The sequence below is a fragment of the Lissotriton helveticus genome, chromosome 6 (assembly GCF_964261635.1).
Source record: "Lissotriton helveticus chromosome 6, aLisHel1.1, whole genome shotgun sequence".
NCBI lineage: Eukaryota > Metazoa > Chordata > Amphibia > Caudata > Salamandridae > Lissotriton > Lissotriton helveticus.
In genome coordinates, this window is record NC_136067.1 from 1959892924 (window position 1) to 1959910468 (window position 17545).

A 17545-nucleotide genomic window follows, 5' to 3' on the forward strand; every position below is an offset into this window, starting at 1 on the left:
TTATCTGCAAATGTTGAATGAAGAAATAGAGCAAGAAGCCACAATTGCTGCAGAGATTGCGAGAGACAGTTCTCAAGGCAGTCAGAGTTCTGCTTCATTGAGTCAGGATCCACTAGGAGGACCAATTATCCAAAATGAAGCTGCTACTGCCATGGGTGAGGTGGAAAGAGCTATGGAACAAGGTCAAGATGATGAAGTTAACTTAGAAGATTTGGTGAAACAACTAAACCTTGAGCAGAAACAGATATATGATGAAGTCACAGAACAGGTTGAACATGGATTCAGTCATGAGAAAAAAGAGTGCTAATGTACATCATTTAAGCCTGTCCAACTGTACGTGAGTGGAGAAGCGGGAACTGGAAAACGTTTTCCGATTAAAGCCATTGCAACTTATCTGCAGAAAAGGACTGAATCACCGCTGTCTTGTGTTGTTACTGCTCCAACTGGGCTGGCAGCACATAACATTAAAGGGCTTACTTTACATCGTTTACTGATGCTGCCAGTGGAGCATGATAACAAATTGGAGTATCACAAGCTATCAGGAGATGCGTGTTCCGAAGTTTCGAGAGTCCTGAAGAAAATGAAACTTCTTATCATTGATGAAGTAAGCATGGTGTCAAATATCATGCTTGCTTTTGTGCATTTGAGAATGCAAGAAATTCTTAGAACAGACTATGATGTCTTATTTGGTGGAAAACATATTATTGTTTTTGGAGATCTTCTGCAGTTGACTCCAGTGAAAGGACAACCTGTGTTCAAAATGCTCACACATGAAGATACCAGGAAGTGCTTAGGGAGCATCGGAAACGTTAATATATGGTTAAACTTTAAATATGCAGAACTGCTTCAAAATATGCGGCAGGCAAATGATGAAGATTATAAAAATATTCTACAAGATGTAAGGATCGGAAAAGTAAGTCAGCAAGGGAAAGAAGCTTTAGATGCACGATTAATTTCAAATTTGTACCCAAATGAAAACATTCTTCCAGAGAACATATTTAAGAAAATTAACGAGAAGAAATCTGGCATATGTTTGTTGCCAACTCTGAAAGAATGTTCCATGTTCAACAACAAAATGTTACAGTTAGAAAATGAAGAGATAGTGAAACTGGAAGCTATTGATAAAATAGAGCATATGGGAGCAACAATTATTTTGTCTGAAAATTTGAAATCAAAATTGGATTCATTAGAGAAGACTATATCTAAAACTGCTGGTTTTGAAAAGACTCTGAATGTGTGTTTGAATTGTCGTGTCATTTTAAGAAGGAATTTAAATGTTGAAAGAGGTCTAGTAAATGGAGCAATGAGTTATGTTGTTGGTTTTCTGAATTACAAAAATAGAGATGGAATTGAAATTTTAAAAATAAAATTTGATGACATTGATGAAATAGAACAAATTTGTCGTTGTTCAGCTAGATTTTTGCTCGTGAAAGACTTATATGTTCGCCGAAAACAGTTTCCTATTTGTTTGGCATATGCGGTGACAATTCATAAGTCTCAAGGTTTAAGTGTAGATAGCGCTTTGGTGAACATTAGAAGTTCTGTGTTTAAAGAGGGTATGGCATATGTGGCATTATCACGAGTCAGAACTTTAGCAGGATTGTACTTCATTGAGTGTGATGAAACAAAGATTTGTGCAGATTTAGATTGTGTAAAAGAATACAATAGGTTAAGAAGAGAGTATGCTCTACATTTGCCTCAATATCCTCTGATTGAAAAAAGTGTGGTAGGCCGAAAAAGAAGAAATGAGAGTAATTGCAGTGAGGTATCAGCAAAAAGGCACAAAGTAGATAAAAGTGTATTTGTAAAGAGAAACAAAAAGGATTCTGTTGAAGATGTTGTTGGATTTCAGTTTGAAAACAGTTCTGGTGTCAACTGCTATGCTAATGTAGTAGTTAATGTTGTTTTTTTCCTTCAAAATTTACAAAGACAGATTGTTGAAAATCGGGAACAAACATTGTGCTGTTTATTGAATTCTGTGTTAGAGAAATGTAGTAGTGATAGAGCTAAAATAGAAAGTGTTTCAGAAATTAGAAATCTTCTAGATATATGTTCAGGTCAAAATCAATTTTCACAGAATATTCAGCAGGATTGTCAGGAATTTTTAATGTATATGTTTGATGTATTACAAGATGAAGGAGCAGATATAAAAAATCTATTTGGCCTTTCTTATCAATGGCAACATGACTGAGATAACTGTGCTTCATCAAGTACTACTAGAATAGACTCTGAAAGATTTATATATTTAACTTTACCAGACTGCAAATCAGTGTCTTTCAATAATCTAGTTTAAGCAGCGGATCACAATATGGTGTGTACCCAATGTAAGTCTGCAATGCTGTCCACATTATTTCTACAAAATTATGGTCACTATGTTATTTTAATGTTCCAACGATGTAGACCTGATGGAACTAAATTGACAACTTCTATTAAAAATTTCGTGGCTTCTCAGTTATCGATATCAGGAAGAACCTTTGCAACTGTAGCTATTATTTTTCATGACGGTCCTTCTACAACATCAGGGCATTACACATGCTATTTAAAAAGTTGTAAAGGTTGGACCCAATGTAACGACAATCATTTGACTTTCAAACAAAGTTTGCCTTTTGGCTTTATAAATTCATATCTAGTGTTTTTACAGCCAAAATTTAGGTAAAGGTAATTGGCCTATGAAGACGGGAGGAGTACTGATATATACTCATACATCTGACACTATTTGGCCAAATGGAAAGGTGCAGGAATGAGTAAAGAGTCATGACTGAAAAAAAGGAGTATATGAAAATATTGAAAATATTTCAGATGTTCTTGGAGTTTTTCTTCTAGAAAGTCGATGAAATGGATTTTTTACTGAACAGCAAAGTACTTTGCAACGAGAAAAGGACCTCCATGATATACTATTTGGCCTCAAGGAAAAGTAAGTCAATCAAAGATTAGCGTACATTTGTCGTTTGTCAGTATGTAAGTTTTTTTTTAAAACACAATCTTTTAGATTGTGGGGTTTTTTTTCCCGCTGTCATATGATGAGTAATTTGAACTCACTGCTTTAAGTGAAATTCAATATATTCTGAGAACAGCAAAAATAAACTATGTAACATGTTGTAGAAATTATTCTATACTTTGGATTGTGTAAATTAAATTGTATTCCCATTCTCTGACATCCACTCTCCCTCGCTTATCTTTGTTTGCTTCTTACTTTTGACCTCTTCTCTCTATTTTTCGTTCACTACTTCTCTGTGCTCAGTGCCTTACTCTACTTGTGTTATTTTCACTTGTGTTTATCTACCTTCTATCACTTCTTTTACAACAACTTCACTGCTCCTCTCTCGTCGTTCTTCATCCCATTTCTTTTACTCTGGTTCCGTTACTATCCATCATTTCCTTTCTTTCAATGTTCTTCTCTTTACTTTCATCACCAAATTATTTTTTCTCAGTAGCACTGTTTTAGTCGTGTTCTCCTCTCTTTCCTTGTTTTTGCTCATTTACTTTTTTTCTTTTCTCACTCATTGTACTCCACCTCACTCTGTTTTTCTCTTAGTGTGTCTACCTTATAACTTCCTCAGTCCATTTCCTTCAATTGTTGTATATTATTCTGTCTCCCTTCATCCTTTCACTCTATGACTGTTCTTCACTTACTCTCAGTTATCTTCTATTCCTCATTCTTCTAAATGCATCGTTAATTAGACTGTTTTCTGTCTCAGCCATTATCTTTTTACTTACTTGTGTTTCCTGATTTAGTTTTGCTAACTCACATTGTTTTAGTAACTTTCTTACCTTCAGTTCATTTCTCTGTACTTCTCTCTCTTTTTCTTAGTGAATCTATATGCCTTACTCATTGTAATTTGCTCTCCTTCTATTTCTTTTTCTCTTTTTTTGTCCTTCTACCTTAGTTTATTTCCCTTTCTGTGTTCGTCACTCTCACTTTATTTCTAAATAGAGTGTTATGATGTTTTTAGCTCTTCATTTGTATCTTTTAATTTAAAATACATATTTTACTAATTATAACTTATATATTATTTCTCTCTTTCACAGATACCAACTGTAGTAAAAAAAAGTATAGTTACATTTATTATATGGTAAGTATGACTAAAAAAATGTAGTTTGTTATCACCCTTTGCTTTAAGGTCACTAACATTTTCTCAATCTACCTCACTCCTGTGTTTTTACTCTGCTTCTCTCACTTATTTTTATTCTCCATGTTTACTCCTCTTTCATTATTTACCCTCTCATATTCAACTTCTTTTGATCCCTATTCTTTACTTCACTTACCCTCTGTTCCCTTCCTTTGCTTATTTACTCATTCTCGTTTTCTTAATTATTTACCTTACTCCTACACATATACCTCATCCCCCTACCAACACATACACACACCTGTAACATACACCCCACACACACACCACACCTACACATCATACACACAAAAAAACTCCCACACACACTCCTCAAAAACACACACACATTCCATACACACACATACATCGAACACATATACACCCCACACTCATACACTTCTCACACATATTTCACACACCCTCATCTCTACCCACACCAAAACACTCACACAACCACACCCACAGACACACCTTACACACCCACACTTTGACCTACACCCACTAACTCCCTGTAAGTCACACACACTGCATTACTTATCTTTTTTTGCTGTTGTACTCAAGCCCATTCAGGTACTGTTCCCTTTACTCTCTTTGTCCTCTCTCTTTGTCACTCACCATGTGTTATCCTAATTCAATATTTCAAACAAAGAGAAACAGTAAAATAATATTTTAGAGTGCTTTGAGGTAGGGTAGCTATTGTGTTGTGTGGGTGATTTACTTACTGCACTCCCACTCCTTTTCTCAGTACCTCTGTTCTCACAGTTCTTCATTCCCGTTCACTCAGTCCGTCTATCTTACTGTAATTGTCTCTGTCTCTTCACTCTTTCACTACTTGTTCATTATGCTTTCTCCCTGAAGTTCAAGCACACTACGTTATTTACATTTCTTTGCTGCTTCAATTATTCTGTTTCTGTTACTGCTTCTTTTCTTCTTTCAGTTTTTTCTCTCTGTCAATCCACATGTTTTAACTTTAGTCGATTTTATCCATCTTATTTCATCCCTCTTTAGTTATGCACACTATTTTTTCCTCTCTCTCCCTCACCAGTGTTATTTAAATCTGGTTCCGTTATTACCTTTTATTTGTACATCATTTTTTCTCTTTCCTTTTACTCTTTACAGCCACTCACATTCTTCATGTGCCTCTGCTTTAGTATTCTTCTTCTCTCTTTCTTTGTTTCACAGCCTTATATTTTTTTCATTTTCTCTCTTACACTTTCTTATATCTTTGACACTGTTTTACTATGTATTACACAGTACCTATGTGTTGCTCTCTCTTGCTGTCTGTCTCTTAACATTACTCTCTCTTTCTCTTTCTCTTATGCTCTCCTTCTCTTGTTTTTTTTTCTTTTTTTTTTGTTGCGCTAACGGGGCGCTCACCGGTGCGCGTACCGGGAAGCGCACCCATGAGAAAAATGAAGTCAAGAGTGCTAAAAATGTTAGTAATTTTTTAAAAATGGGAGGTAGTTCTGAAAAGAACTTTTTTTATGTTTTTGTTGTTTTATATTTTTTTTATTTTTCTGAACATTTTTTGTTGTTGTATTTTTTGAACAATTTTATGTTTTTTTTGGTTTTTTTGGGGGGAACAACGAAAAACAGGCATTAGAAAGGGCTCAACAGGAGCAAAAAAAAATTATTTCTTTGGGCGTTTTGAGCACTTGTGGTTTTCAAATGCTCTATTAATCAAATTGATACTCATATTCGCACATGAAAGTAGGTCACCACAATAAAGGCACACTATCTTCATGTGCACAAAATTCTGTTGGATATTTGGGACCGTCTCCCTCGCCTCTGGTCCCGATAGAGTTACCTGTGCCGATGTACTGGCCACAGGAGCTGGTGGGTTATCTTGGAGGTGACGCATCTCTGCAACGCTGTAATTGAGTGGATGCCACCTCTGCATATGGCGGTGCGTAGTATAGTTACCATAACTATACTTTTTATCTGTACCTCTAGACAAAACATCTTTACAAATGAGGCATGTCACATGTCGGGCATTGACCTTTTTTGGCCTTGAGGGTATGAATAAAATTGCCAAATAAAACTGTCTTTGTGGTGGGATTTCCGGGGCACTTCAGGCAAGAACTGCCTCCGCTCTACTTCCTCTTCCTCTTCTTCTTCCTCTTCCTCTGGGTTCGGAAGGAACTGCGCAGGTGGTCCTTCCTTCCTAGGTGGTTGTGGTGGGGGTGGGGGTCCACCAGCTGCAGCTACTACAGATGCCATTATTTCAACAAGGAGAAACAGGTCTTCCTCTCACAAAGATGAAAGTCAGAGTGAGGAAAGAAGGAGGGGTTTTCATCATTTGGGAAAAAGAAAAGTTCTAAACCAATGAAAAGTGTTATTTACAGGTCACATGACCTGTTACGCTTACGTTACGTGTCCCGCTGCGCGCCCGGAGCGCTTCCGGTGTGCTGCGCTTCGCGCCTCGTTCGCGCACCGGAGCACTTCCGAGTGCGCCAACGCGGCGCGTCATAAGACGCATTACGCGGCAACGCGATACGTCGCGCTTACGCGACGCGTCACGATGTTGTTCTCGAACGCGGCAGTTGTGCAAACGGTACGTTTCCCGGTACGCGGACCGGGTCGCGGCATAAAATTGAGCTAACGGGAAGCTACCCGGTGCGCGGACCGGTAGCGAAAGTAAAAAAAATATATATATATATATACATAAAAAAATATATTAAATACATATAAAATATATTTTTCCTTTAAAAGAAGAATACATTTAACAGCTTTTAATATTTGCTATTAAAAAACCATTGAAATTCACTGAAAAAACCTAAGGTTATAGACCATATATAGTTAGGAATTAGCATTTACAAAACCTTGAAAATTCACTGAAAAAACCATAGGTTATAGACCATATATAGTTAGGAATTAGCATTTATAAAACCTTATTTTACTCACACAAAACCATTGAAATTCGCATATATAGTTAGTTGCACTAACTATATATCGCGCACCCGCAATCCACTGCTGATGACGTCACATATTACATCATTCATGACATGGTCAGTGACATCACTGATGACATCTATATATATTCACCTATCAGTGAATATATATATATATATATATATATATATATATATATATTCAGGCTCACAGCGCGTAGTCAGCACGGCTACGCAATGCACTCTCCCTGACAGAAAAGATCACTCCCAATCCTTCCTGTGCACTTTCAAAGTTTGTTTAATCCATCATGTGCAGCATCGTGACTGTAAACAACGGTTGTTTTCGTTGTTTACAGTCACGATGCTGCACATGATGGATTAAACAAACTTTGAAAGCGCACAAGAAGGATTGGGAGTGATCTTTTCTGTCAGGGAGAGTGCATTGCGTAGCCGTGCTGACTACGCGCTGTGAGCCTGAATGTCTTCAGGGTAACCTTTGCCCCTGGATTGCACCGCTGTTTTGGTGTCCCGGTGATTGCGAAGGAAGTGGAACTGCATATATATATATATATATATATATATATATATATATATCACGCTCAAAATTCCTTTCCCATGAAGAAAGGAAGCAGCACTCCGGCAGCAGCAGATGACAGCGATTTATTTTAGCAGCAAAACAAACGTTTCGGCGTTAGCCTTCGTCAGTGTTTCTCACCAATACCAAACCGTTCCGGTTAAATAAAGATTTGTTGACAAAGGTAGACATCAACAAGGGACCAGCCCTACAGACACCAGCATGGGCGCCATCTTTAAACATGTTACTATGATGGAAACAGATGCAAAATATCACAGAAAATCGGAATATTCACAAGAAAAGAAGGGCATAAACACAATAAAGCCGTGGATCGGCATGTGTCCCTATACGGATGCATACCATGTAACAAATATCTACAGACAATATACTACTCGGAATCGCAAAGGAATGTTCAACACATTTCATATTATGCAAATTATTGCGAATAATGAAATGACCATCATATAACGAGAACTACCAGGTCTCTAACACTGGGAAAAGAGAAACACTTAATCTGAAGGGCAATTAATGACTAAATACGTTTCATAATCAAATATTCAGATTTCATCAAAATTTCATCAAAATTTTCAATAAATAGATCTTGAAAAGCGATAATTGTTCATCAATACATGATATATCGGTGCACCAGATAAATCAAATTGATACCTATAAAAGACTAGAAAATAATGCCAGTAGTTTCTAAAAAACACGACTTCACATCATAGTCACAAGCAAAAGCATATAGTTAAATTCATCACAGGTGTCGATGATAACAAAGGCAGAGCCCGACAAAATGATAAAACCGTGTTGCTCGATTCTATATATGAAAATTATAGATGTTATCCCTTATTTTCCAAGGTGTACTGCCATTTCCTCCCCGCTATTCATGCCTTTTGGGTACTTAGTGGACAGATCGATAATATATCTTGATTCAAGGCGTCGTAGCCTCCTAAGTCTGTCTCCTCCACGTGGGTTACACGGAACATGATCTAATCCAAAGAATCGTAGTTTGTTTCTATCTTTGTGATGGTGTTCCGCAAAGTGCCAGCTACTGGGTACGAGGGGTCTTCTCTATCAATTGCCCTAAGGTACTCCAGCACTCTCATCTTGAGTTGGTTGATAGTGCTGCCGATGTAACGTAAGCCGCATGGGCATATTAGACAGTACACGGCATAGACAGTACTACATGTGATGAATTTATGGATCTTATTTGATCTGTCAGCATCCGGGATGTCATAGTGAAACACCCTCCGGCTGTTGGCGCATGCTTTGCATTTTCTGCAGGGAAAGAACCCACTCATTTCCTTAAGGGTGTTGGGTTGGATAATAGGAGCTTCCAAATGGCTATGCACCAGCATATCCCCCAGGGACCTAGCCTTGCTAAAGGTCACTAGTGGGTATGGTGGCAGATCTTCTTTTAGCACCTCATCGGTAAGCAAGATGTGCCAGTTCTTGCGCATCATTGATTTAAGTTTATCGGCACCTGTGGAGTATTGTGTTATCATCCTAAATGTATCCTTCTTGGTGATATTCAACCCTTTCTGTTTCTTTTTGAGCAGGTCCTCCCTGGGGATCTTCTTGACTTTTTTCAGTGTGCTTTGTAAAAGCGGTTCATCATACCCTCTTAAACGAAAGCAGTCTAGGAAATCTGAGGCACCCGCCTCAAATTCCCGGTCTTGGGTACTATTCCTCTTGATTCTCAAGAGTTCCCCGTAGGGGATGCTCTTGATAAGTTTAGGTGGATGTCCACCTTTAGCAAAGAGGATAGAATTCCCTGCTATTTCCTTGCGATACACCGCGGTGTGAACATGGCCATTTTCAACGTACACCCGGAGGTCCAAATAGTTGGCTGCCACCCCACTAATTGTCCCAGATAGGTGCGTTGTAGATGTTATCGTTAAGAGATTCGATGTGTTTCTCTGCCAGGTCCCAGGTCCCCTGCCACACGATGAACAAGTCATCAATGTAGCGGTACCAGTGTACCACCCTACCGCTTTCCTGGCCTTCCTTCCAGCTTCTGGGCACCTGCTCCTCCTACCAGCAAACAAACAAGTTTGCATAGCTAGGGGCGAAGCAAGTGCCCATCGCCGTACCAGAGATTTGCCTATAGAATCTATCCTCAAACAAGAAAATGTTGTGAGTTAAGCAAAACTGCACAAATTCAATCAACATAATGTTGTGTTGTGCAAAACGAATTTGGCGTTTGCCTAGATAGTATTCAATAGCAGCCAGTCCATGGGTATGATCAATGATGGTGTAGAGGCTGGTGATGTCCATATATATATAACATCACTGAGATATTAAAAAATAATATCAATAAAAAACAAATCTTCTTGTTGAGTTTCTTTTGGTTGTTTTTTATTGTTCTCAAGCAGTCAGAAAAAGCCAACACGTGTTTCGCGATCCATGGCGCTTCTTCAGGGTTTATAATTTTTTAAGTCTTGTTATTGTTTTCTTCATTTCACTGGTACTTGTTTCTCTAAAATCTTAGTATACCATTTATTTAATCCTTCTCATCTTTCATTCTAACTCCTGCTCTTTTGTGTAATGTTCTGGATGGGTCCCCTTGGTAAGGTCGCAATCTTGCCTGGAAGTCTCCAGGCCTGTCTCACTCTGGATTTCAACTATATGTGAAAACAGGCTCCTCCCTGTCTTACCCTGATAAATATGGAGAGACTGCTCCAAAACTACAGCAGCACTCCTATGCATATCTGCAAAGGAGGAACTCGCCTCGGTAGCAAGGTTAGGAAGGGAAAGAAGTCAGAGACTACTCCAATTCACTAGCCTACCAAAAGCAGACAACCAACTCTCTTCCAAAAGGGGTAGAATTACCTCAGACATTGGCAGTACAAGCCCCAATTCCTCCGTGTCACCACGAGAGACAAGGGGGAAGACAATATTCACCATAGATGACTCCATCAAATCCACATCCGGGGTCCGACGCCTCAAAGGAGATGCTGAGAAGACGATGCCTCAAAGTTGATAGGAGGAGATGGAACCGCCTCGATCGGTGCCGCCGACATCGTTACCAGAGTAGACTGATCATGAACAGACGCCGAAGGTGTAGATCATGAAGGGTTGTGCACCGGCGTCGCAGCTATTGACGGCTGACGCCGTCTATAGCTGACCAAATGACTCCGTAGACCCAACTGCTGTCAAGGTCAAACCCATGGACATAGCTGCACTCACCTCCTTGGGCTCAAAGATGAGATGCAGAGAGTTATAGTACTCCCTCCTTTGGACCATCTGGACCATTGATGCCCCAGCTCCTGGAAAGACAGTGAGTCACAGGATGGATCCTTGTACAGCCTCCTCAACCAGCAAGTGGGAGGAGCCATGGGAGACTGATTCTCCACCCAGCCAAGTCGGGTGGGGGCTGCGACGTCAAGTGCCTGTGCTTACCTTGAGTAACACAACCGGAGTCAACCTCATCACGGAGTCGTACACTGCCGTCTCCCGGAGCGCTGGGGTACTGCTGAAAAATTTCTACATTTAACGCCTGGGGAGAATTAAAAAGTTAAGGAATCTGCGGCTAGATTTCTCAATCAGATAATGTAGCAGAAAATTCAACTCTAGTGGAGAATGTTAATATTGATAAAATGTATGACAATATGCACTCACATACACAAACAAATTTGCCTCACTATCAGCAAATTCGCAGACGTGAACTCTCCATCAACCCCAACTCAAAATATGTCAGGCAGGCTCTGAGACGTAGCCCTGGGGTTACTGATTGACAGGTCACAGGTGGGGTGGTACATAGCCAGTAGACAAACACGCAAACAGGAAACTGATATCAACCCCACAGATAAGTGCAGCGACGCCACAATGGTCCAGGGAGATTGACCCAATAAAGCATACGTGGAAGGAGGGTTGCACACATTCCCATAACACCATAACGCTTTATGCCACATGAAGTTAGGAACACACAGCCAATCGGGACACAGCACATACAGTACACAAAGTGATCAAGCTCTGTCGGACATCTGGAACGTTACCCACTGGACTCCATTGTGTCCAAGCAATGTTGAGGCTCACCTGCATTTGTTATCAGGGGCCTAATTTACAGCGTCAAAGACCAGGCCCGCATTGTTTTAATAAAAAAGGGTCATCTGAAGCACTACATGATACCCAGAAAAGTGTATAAAAATGCGTTCAAATTGATTGTGCTTTGAGACAGTCCCCAGCCCTGCTTCTGTAACTGTGCTACCGACTGAAGTGTTTAATTAAACCAACTGTTCCTGTTTTTCCAAACACCTCTTGCTCTTTATTTTTCAAGGTAAATTCATATCCGAGCAACAACAACACTAAAGAGGCACACTCTCTTGATATGACAATGGCAGAGATTACATTTGAGGGGAAAGGTGGGATGGGAGAATATGTGACCAAGGTTACTATTATGTGGTGCAGATCTTGTGGGATAGAGCACTATTAGTTATATTACAAGGGAGAGATAGTACAGAAAATCCAATGTTTATGACATATTAAAGAACCCTTGGATGCCCTGGAAAAGAACTGGCATTAATGAGGAGTCTGTACACATTTTTTCCTTTGTAATTACAAAGTTACAAAGCTTACTTAATTTTCTTCTGAAGTTGCTTGTGTTGTTCAACTATCCGTGCATAGTCATGCGCCAAGATGCGATTCTCCTCATTAAATGTCTTTGTCTGTCTATCCAGTCTTCCTCGTACTTTGCTGAGGCCATCCTGCATCCTGGAGAAAAGAAATGGAAAAACCCGGTGAAACAGAAGAAGATTTTGATCATTAATTCACCAATGAAATACACCATTTTGGTAGCAGAAAGCCCATGCTCTTCTCTAAAATGGAGAAACAATGATTCCTAAACATGAAGCCCTCCTTCAAAGGAACCCCAACAGCCAATCAGTCAAGATTTTTTTTTACTTTGACCCTTGGTCCTAAAACACGCAGACATAATCATCAAAGAATAAATACATTCAGATAAATCCAATAAAAACCAATCATGAGATTAATAAAAACTTGTTCTCCTAAATTATAAACAGGATATGATCATGTCATAGGGTTGTTGGCCAACACTGGAATTACCATAAAATTGTTAAAAAACACTTTTTAAAAATGGCAACCCTTGTCGAAATCCAGCAAAATGTTTTTTGTGGTAATTATAAATCTCCAACGGCAGAAGCCACAGCCAAATAGTGCATGTCCGTTATGAGCGCCACAGCTTGCATATGGCTACTAGTGCCGTACTTTAAGAAGAGGGGCCTTGAAATGGTCTTACAGAGAGGCAAGATTTTTTGACATTCTATAAGCATGTACAAATTGACACATTTACCACCAAAGCCACATGTACATTTGCCCGCTGCATCTATCATTTCCATTTTTATCTTATCACTGCTATGGCAGGGGTTGTTACCCATACTCAACCTTAACCGGTTCTGTGCCATGGACGTATCAGTTACGTCCTCAGCACACCACTGCATACTCCCTCTTCTGAAAACAGCAGAGGGATTTCCTTTTTTTAAATTTGGCACAGGAGGTGGGGAAGAGCTTCCTAAATTTCCCGAGGCATTTTTTTTCAATCTAATGATGACTGCACGTGTGGCGTGCTAGCGCCATTACATTGAAATTGAAACTAAAATGAGCCGCTCGTTTCAGCTTCAGTGCTTTGCTGCTCGTGGGGCTATCTCAGCCCCCTGAGCACTGAATCACATGGGAGAGGTATTGTTGGAAAGGGGAGAAACTCTCCTTTTCAATGGTACCCCTCCCTAGTAGATCCCTGCTTCGGAGCGCCGCAGAAGGGCAACCCCCAAGCAGGGAGCCACCCACTAGACACCAGGGAGGGGAGAGCAGCCCCTTGGGCTACGGCTTTTCCTTCCACATATTAATTTGTGCCTAGACAGTCTTTTTGCCCCCGCGGAGGCAGATGGGGGCAGTAGCCACCAATATACGCCCCGCGGGGCTGAAAGCACACTAGAGAACAGGGATTCCTGTTTCTTTAATGCCTAGGGGTGGGGGCTGCCCTAAATGGGCACTATAATGCCGCCAGGCCTCCCAAAAAATTGCGACAGTCGTTCTGTAGTGTAGTTCCTATCATCCCAATAGGCTCTGCGCATTGGAATAATACCTACAATAGTAAAGGCCTAGACCAGACGTTAACTAGGTCTACTACTGTCGATACTAGACTTAAAGTTTTGGGTTTGCCAGCTTAGCTCAGAGTTCACTAGAAACTTTCTCGAATGTTCAGGAAAGAATTAACTCCCCTGATTAGACAAGAAGGGATTTAGTTTCTGACAACCATAGAACATGACAACTTTGCTCTCCCCTAATCAAGAGTATATCTCGAGAGTCGTGTGAACAAAAGGCAATTTATTTTACTCAGTCAGTACGTGCATTCTTAGTCTCATCAGAATGTAGAGAAAAGGAAGAGACGGGCGTGTTCAATAAAAAGGTGTTATTTATTGATCAGTCTCTTTTCTCATACAAGAGAAATGGATCGATATTATTGCAATACTTATAGTTAAGTAAAGTGCATACATTAAAAGCAATAGTATAAAATAATACTGTAAAAACATTGATATGGTTTCTAAGCCATATGATGTTTAAAAATGAATAAAATATATTACATACACATATACATTTGACTAAACGTACTCAACTGGTGTTTCTAAATACGCCTACCCCGTGTACCTGACCTAAGCCTAATACGTGGGCGGGAATAGAAAGTTACAGTTTAAGTTAAGTTTGTTTTTGCCAAGTGAATAACTAAAGAATTCTCTGTGAGGGGTTATTCAGTTCTGTACCTGGAAGTTAGGATGAATGAGGGATGGTATCTCTCTCTCTGGTCTCGATATTCCAGGCTGCCTGCGAGGGCTGCCCAGAAACGCCGGGGCTGGAATTCTCGGCAGGAGAAAGCAGCTTCTCTCAGCACGTCAGGAAGGCGGGGCTGCGCCAGCGGGGTCTGCTCTGCTCTTCGCTTCGGCAAGTATGGCTGCTCCGTCTCGTCACCACGCGTGTGTTTGCATAGGGCAATATCGGTAATATTTATACCTTTAAGGTGCCGAGATTGACGTAAGGATGGACATAGATACGTCAATAAGGATGTCATACGACTTGCTCGTTAGCACATTCTTTTACTGAAGTTCTCGGTGAAATCAAAACAATGGCCGCAGGGTTTTGCCCAGGTTGTCATAGGTTTGATTTGTTATGAGAACTCCGTATGCCTTATCAGGGGCTGGAGGAATATCGCTTGTCTAATTAGATCGCAAGCGTTATGACCTAATCAGATAACACGTTCCTGTGCCGTAGTGTGTTGCGTCAGATAACGGTATCTGCATCATGGGGATTTTCTGCCTCATGGGCTGATTACTAGTTAACTTGTTAGTTTACTAACCAGAATAGGGTCAGGAATAGGGGGATCGATTCAGGACCTATAGGAATACATCACACCCACTCCACGCTAACTATGGTCATATTTACTAATCTATGCATAGTATAACATAGTACAACATACTATAGAGTATAGTGTATACCTTACCACCCCAAAATACATAAATGCATTTTGAAAATTTTCAAATATACGGAAAAAATTGCAGTCATATGTATTGTATGCACTCAAGCTGTATAATTATGCCAAAGTAATCGCATTTGTATACATTATTGCTATTTGGTATATGAGAATTACACATGAAATGGCTCTTAATACAGAAAAAAAGTTCGAGACCATTCCATCACATAATAAAGTATTTGTGAACATACCTGCGGGCAGCTAATGTCTATAAGCTATGTCTATAAGCTATCTAAAATTTAGAAACCTTAGTTCTTTAAGAATAGTTCTTACTTTAAGCAGAAGATAGTGTCCCGAAAAATATGAAAAAATATTTTGGGGCTGCTGAAAAATTGCTGTCCGTGAACTGGAGGAAAGATTGTTCATGTGACCTTATTTTTAAAGTTGAAGGCCGAATTCAGGGAACGCCGTGTGCGAGCTTGTTCAAAAGTCTCTATTTCTGCTCTGGTGAGAACATCATATCATTTAGGCTTTCGAAAAAACTGTCAACAGCTTCCTGGGAAAGTTCCACTAACTCGGAAATAGGTGTAATCATGCATTCGTGCGCATGATTGTCTCCATTGACATTCTGATTTGCATTGCTGACAGAAGGTCGTACCTGTTCGATGCTGCTTTCATCTTGAACTTCACTACCCATCAATCGTAGTGGTGAAGCTTCCACGAATGCCGTCATCAGGATTGGTAGCCTTTGAGGGCAGCACAAAGCATGAACCTTGATCGGGCTCAACAATGTTTCTGCATCCATCGGCGCATCCGATTGTAGCGTCAGACAGGTGTCTAACACGCATTCTTCTCCGCATAGCAGACACCTTAATACAGGTAAAACACATCTTTGCCACATTGGTCGAAATGATAGAAACCAAGTCATATTTAGGTCTCTAAGCCGGGAGAGTCCCAGGATTTTTGATATCCGGTCCCAGTATCCAACGGCTAGGATTGTTTCTTCCCTTGTCGCAAGAGTTTTGTCTGTGACATGGGTTGCCATAACGAAAAATAAGGACTAAGAATAGGATTCCTGCAATTAGTCCCAAGATCAGGGGAAGTCCGCCAAAAATCGAATGGACGAAATCTGGAAAAATACCCAGTATGGCTTTGAATGGTGTTAATGCCATCGAAAATACTGTCTTAAATACCTTTGAGATCCCATTGGTATCAGAAATATTAAAGATTTCATTTAGAATTTCCGCGAAATGTATGGGGGAATTAGTTGATAACAATGAATGTATCTCTGCAGTCGTCCTTGCGACTTGTAGATCATATGTTTCTTTTGATGACGAGAGCCTGGTAGGCGTCTGAAGAAGCACTGTTTTCATTCTGCTTAAAGTATCTATTCGAATAGAAGTAATTTTCAAATTGGGCCATGCCCTTGCCTCCATGTCTGGAAAGGAGCTGGGGAACAACGAGCGTCCACAGCACTTGACCTTCGCAGTCGTAGTTACTAGATAAGGAGTCCCGGGCATAAGACTACAACATCTGCGGTCTACAAGTAGAATGTAACTCCCATTATAGAGTCTTTGAAAGAATGGTTCTATTTCTGTTGCAGGTGCGCCTTGCTGGTGACATGAAAGGTTGTATGAATTCCCTTCACAGGCTCCATGCAAACTAATTCCGTTACACAGAAGTGTGCCGCTTAGTGACATCGCACAATTATTGCCACTAAGAAACACTTTCTGTCCTTTATTACTGACACATGCATGTGAATAGGGCAGGTTCCATATTGTTTTAAGGTACCCCTTTCCCAATTTCTCGTACATGCCAGCCTGTATATATTTTTGGCAGTATTGAAACCTGAAGGTTGAAATTGGAATATTAATTATCCCATGTATTATCCATTCACTGACAGGTCGTTCTGACATTGTCATTGGTAATCTCTCAAGTTTCTCAATGCTCAGGATTGTATAATCAGCACCCCTTTGCGCCATACTGATTTGTCTCTCAGTAAGGTTAAAGATTTGGAATAGTGACGTTGTGTTGATTAAACGCCAAGGCACATAGCCTGAACGCAGATTTTGTAACGTCCAGCCAAGCTGTACAATAGAACGCAATTGTGACTGACCGTGTTGTAATAACAGTAAGTCCTGCGATAATATGTCGATTGCTGAAGACACAATGCTGTCCAAAGAAAAAATTCTGGAGGACAGAGTCATTAACCCATTGTCCACTACAGAAAGTGATTTTTCCAAATTAATACGGTCAATTTCCCGTATTCTCTCTGCTGTTTCAATTTGAGTAACCTTCCAGGCCTCATTGTATGCTGCATATACAGAGGCTGCTATGAAACGTTTTTGACGCTGTTTGCGTGGTCCCATTATGAAATCACGCAAGTCAGCACCATCAGTAAGTAAAGTTAGGTGTTGCTTAATTTCTGCCAGTGTGGAAGTTTGCAGCCATTGAAGGCATAATTTGCCCACACTGTAGGTGGTTATTA

The 17545-nt window shown here is 40.1% G+C and overlaps 1 protein-coding gene across 1 annotated transcript in view; it reads right to left on the reverse strand.

Annotated features, from left to right (window-relative positions):
- Positions 1 to 17545, reverse strand: part of LOC144763934 (dynein regulatory complex protein 1-like) — a 907472-nt gene that overhangs the window by 485680 nt on the left and 404247 nt on the right. Inside the window, exon 9 of the mRNA XM_078649981.1 lies at positions 12153 to 12287. Within this exon, the coding sequence (XP_078506107.1) occupies positions 12153 to 12287 (135 nt within the window). The remainder of the gene's footprint in view (positions 1 to 12152; positions 12288 to 17545) is intronic.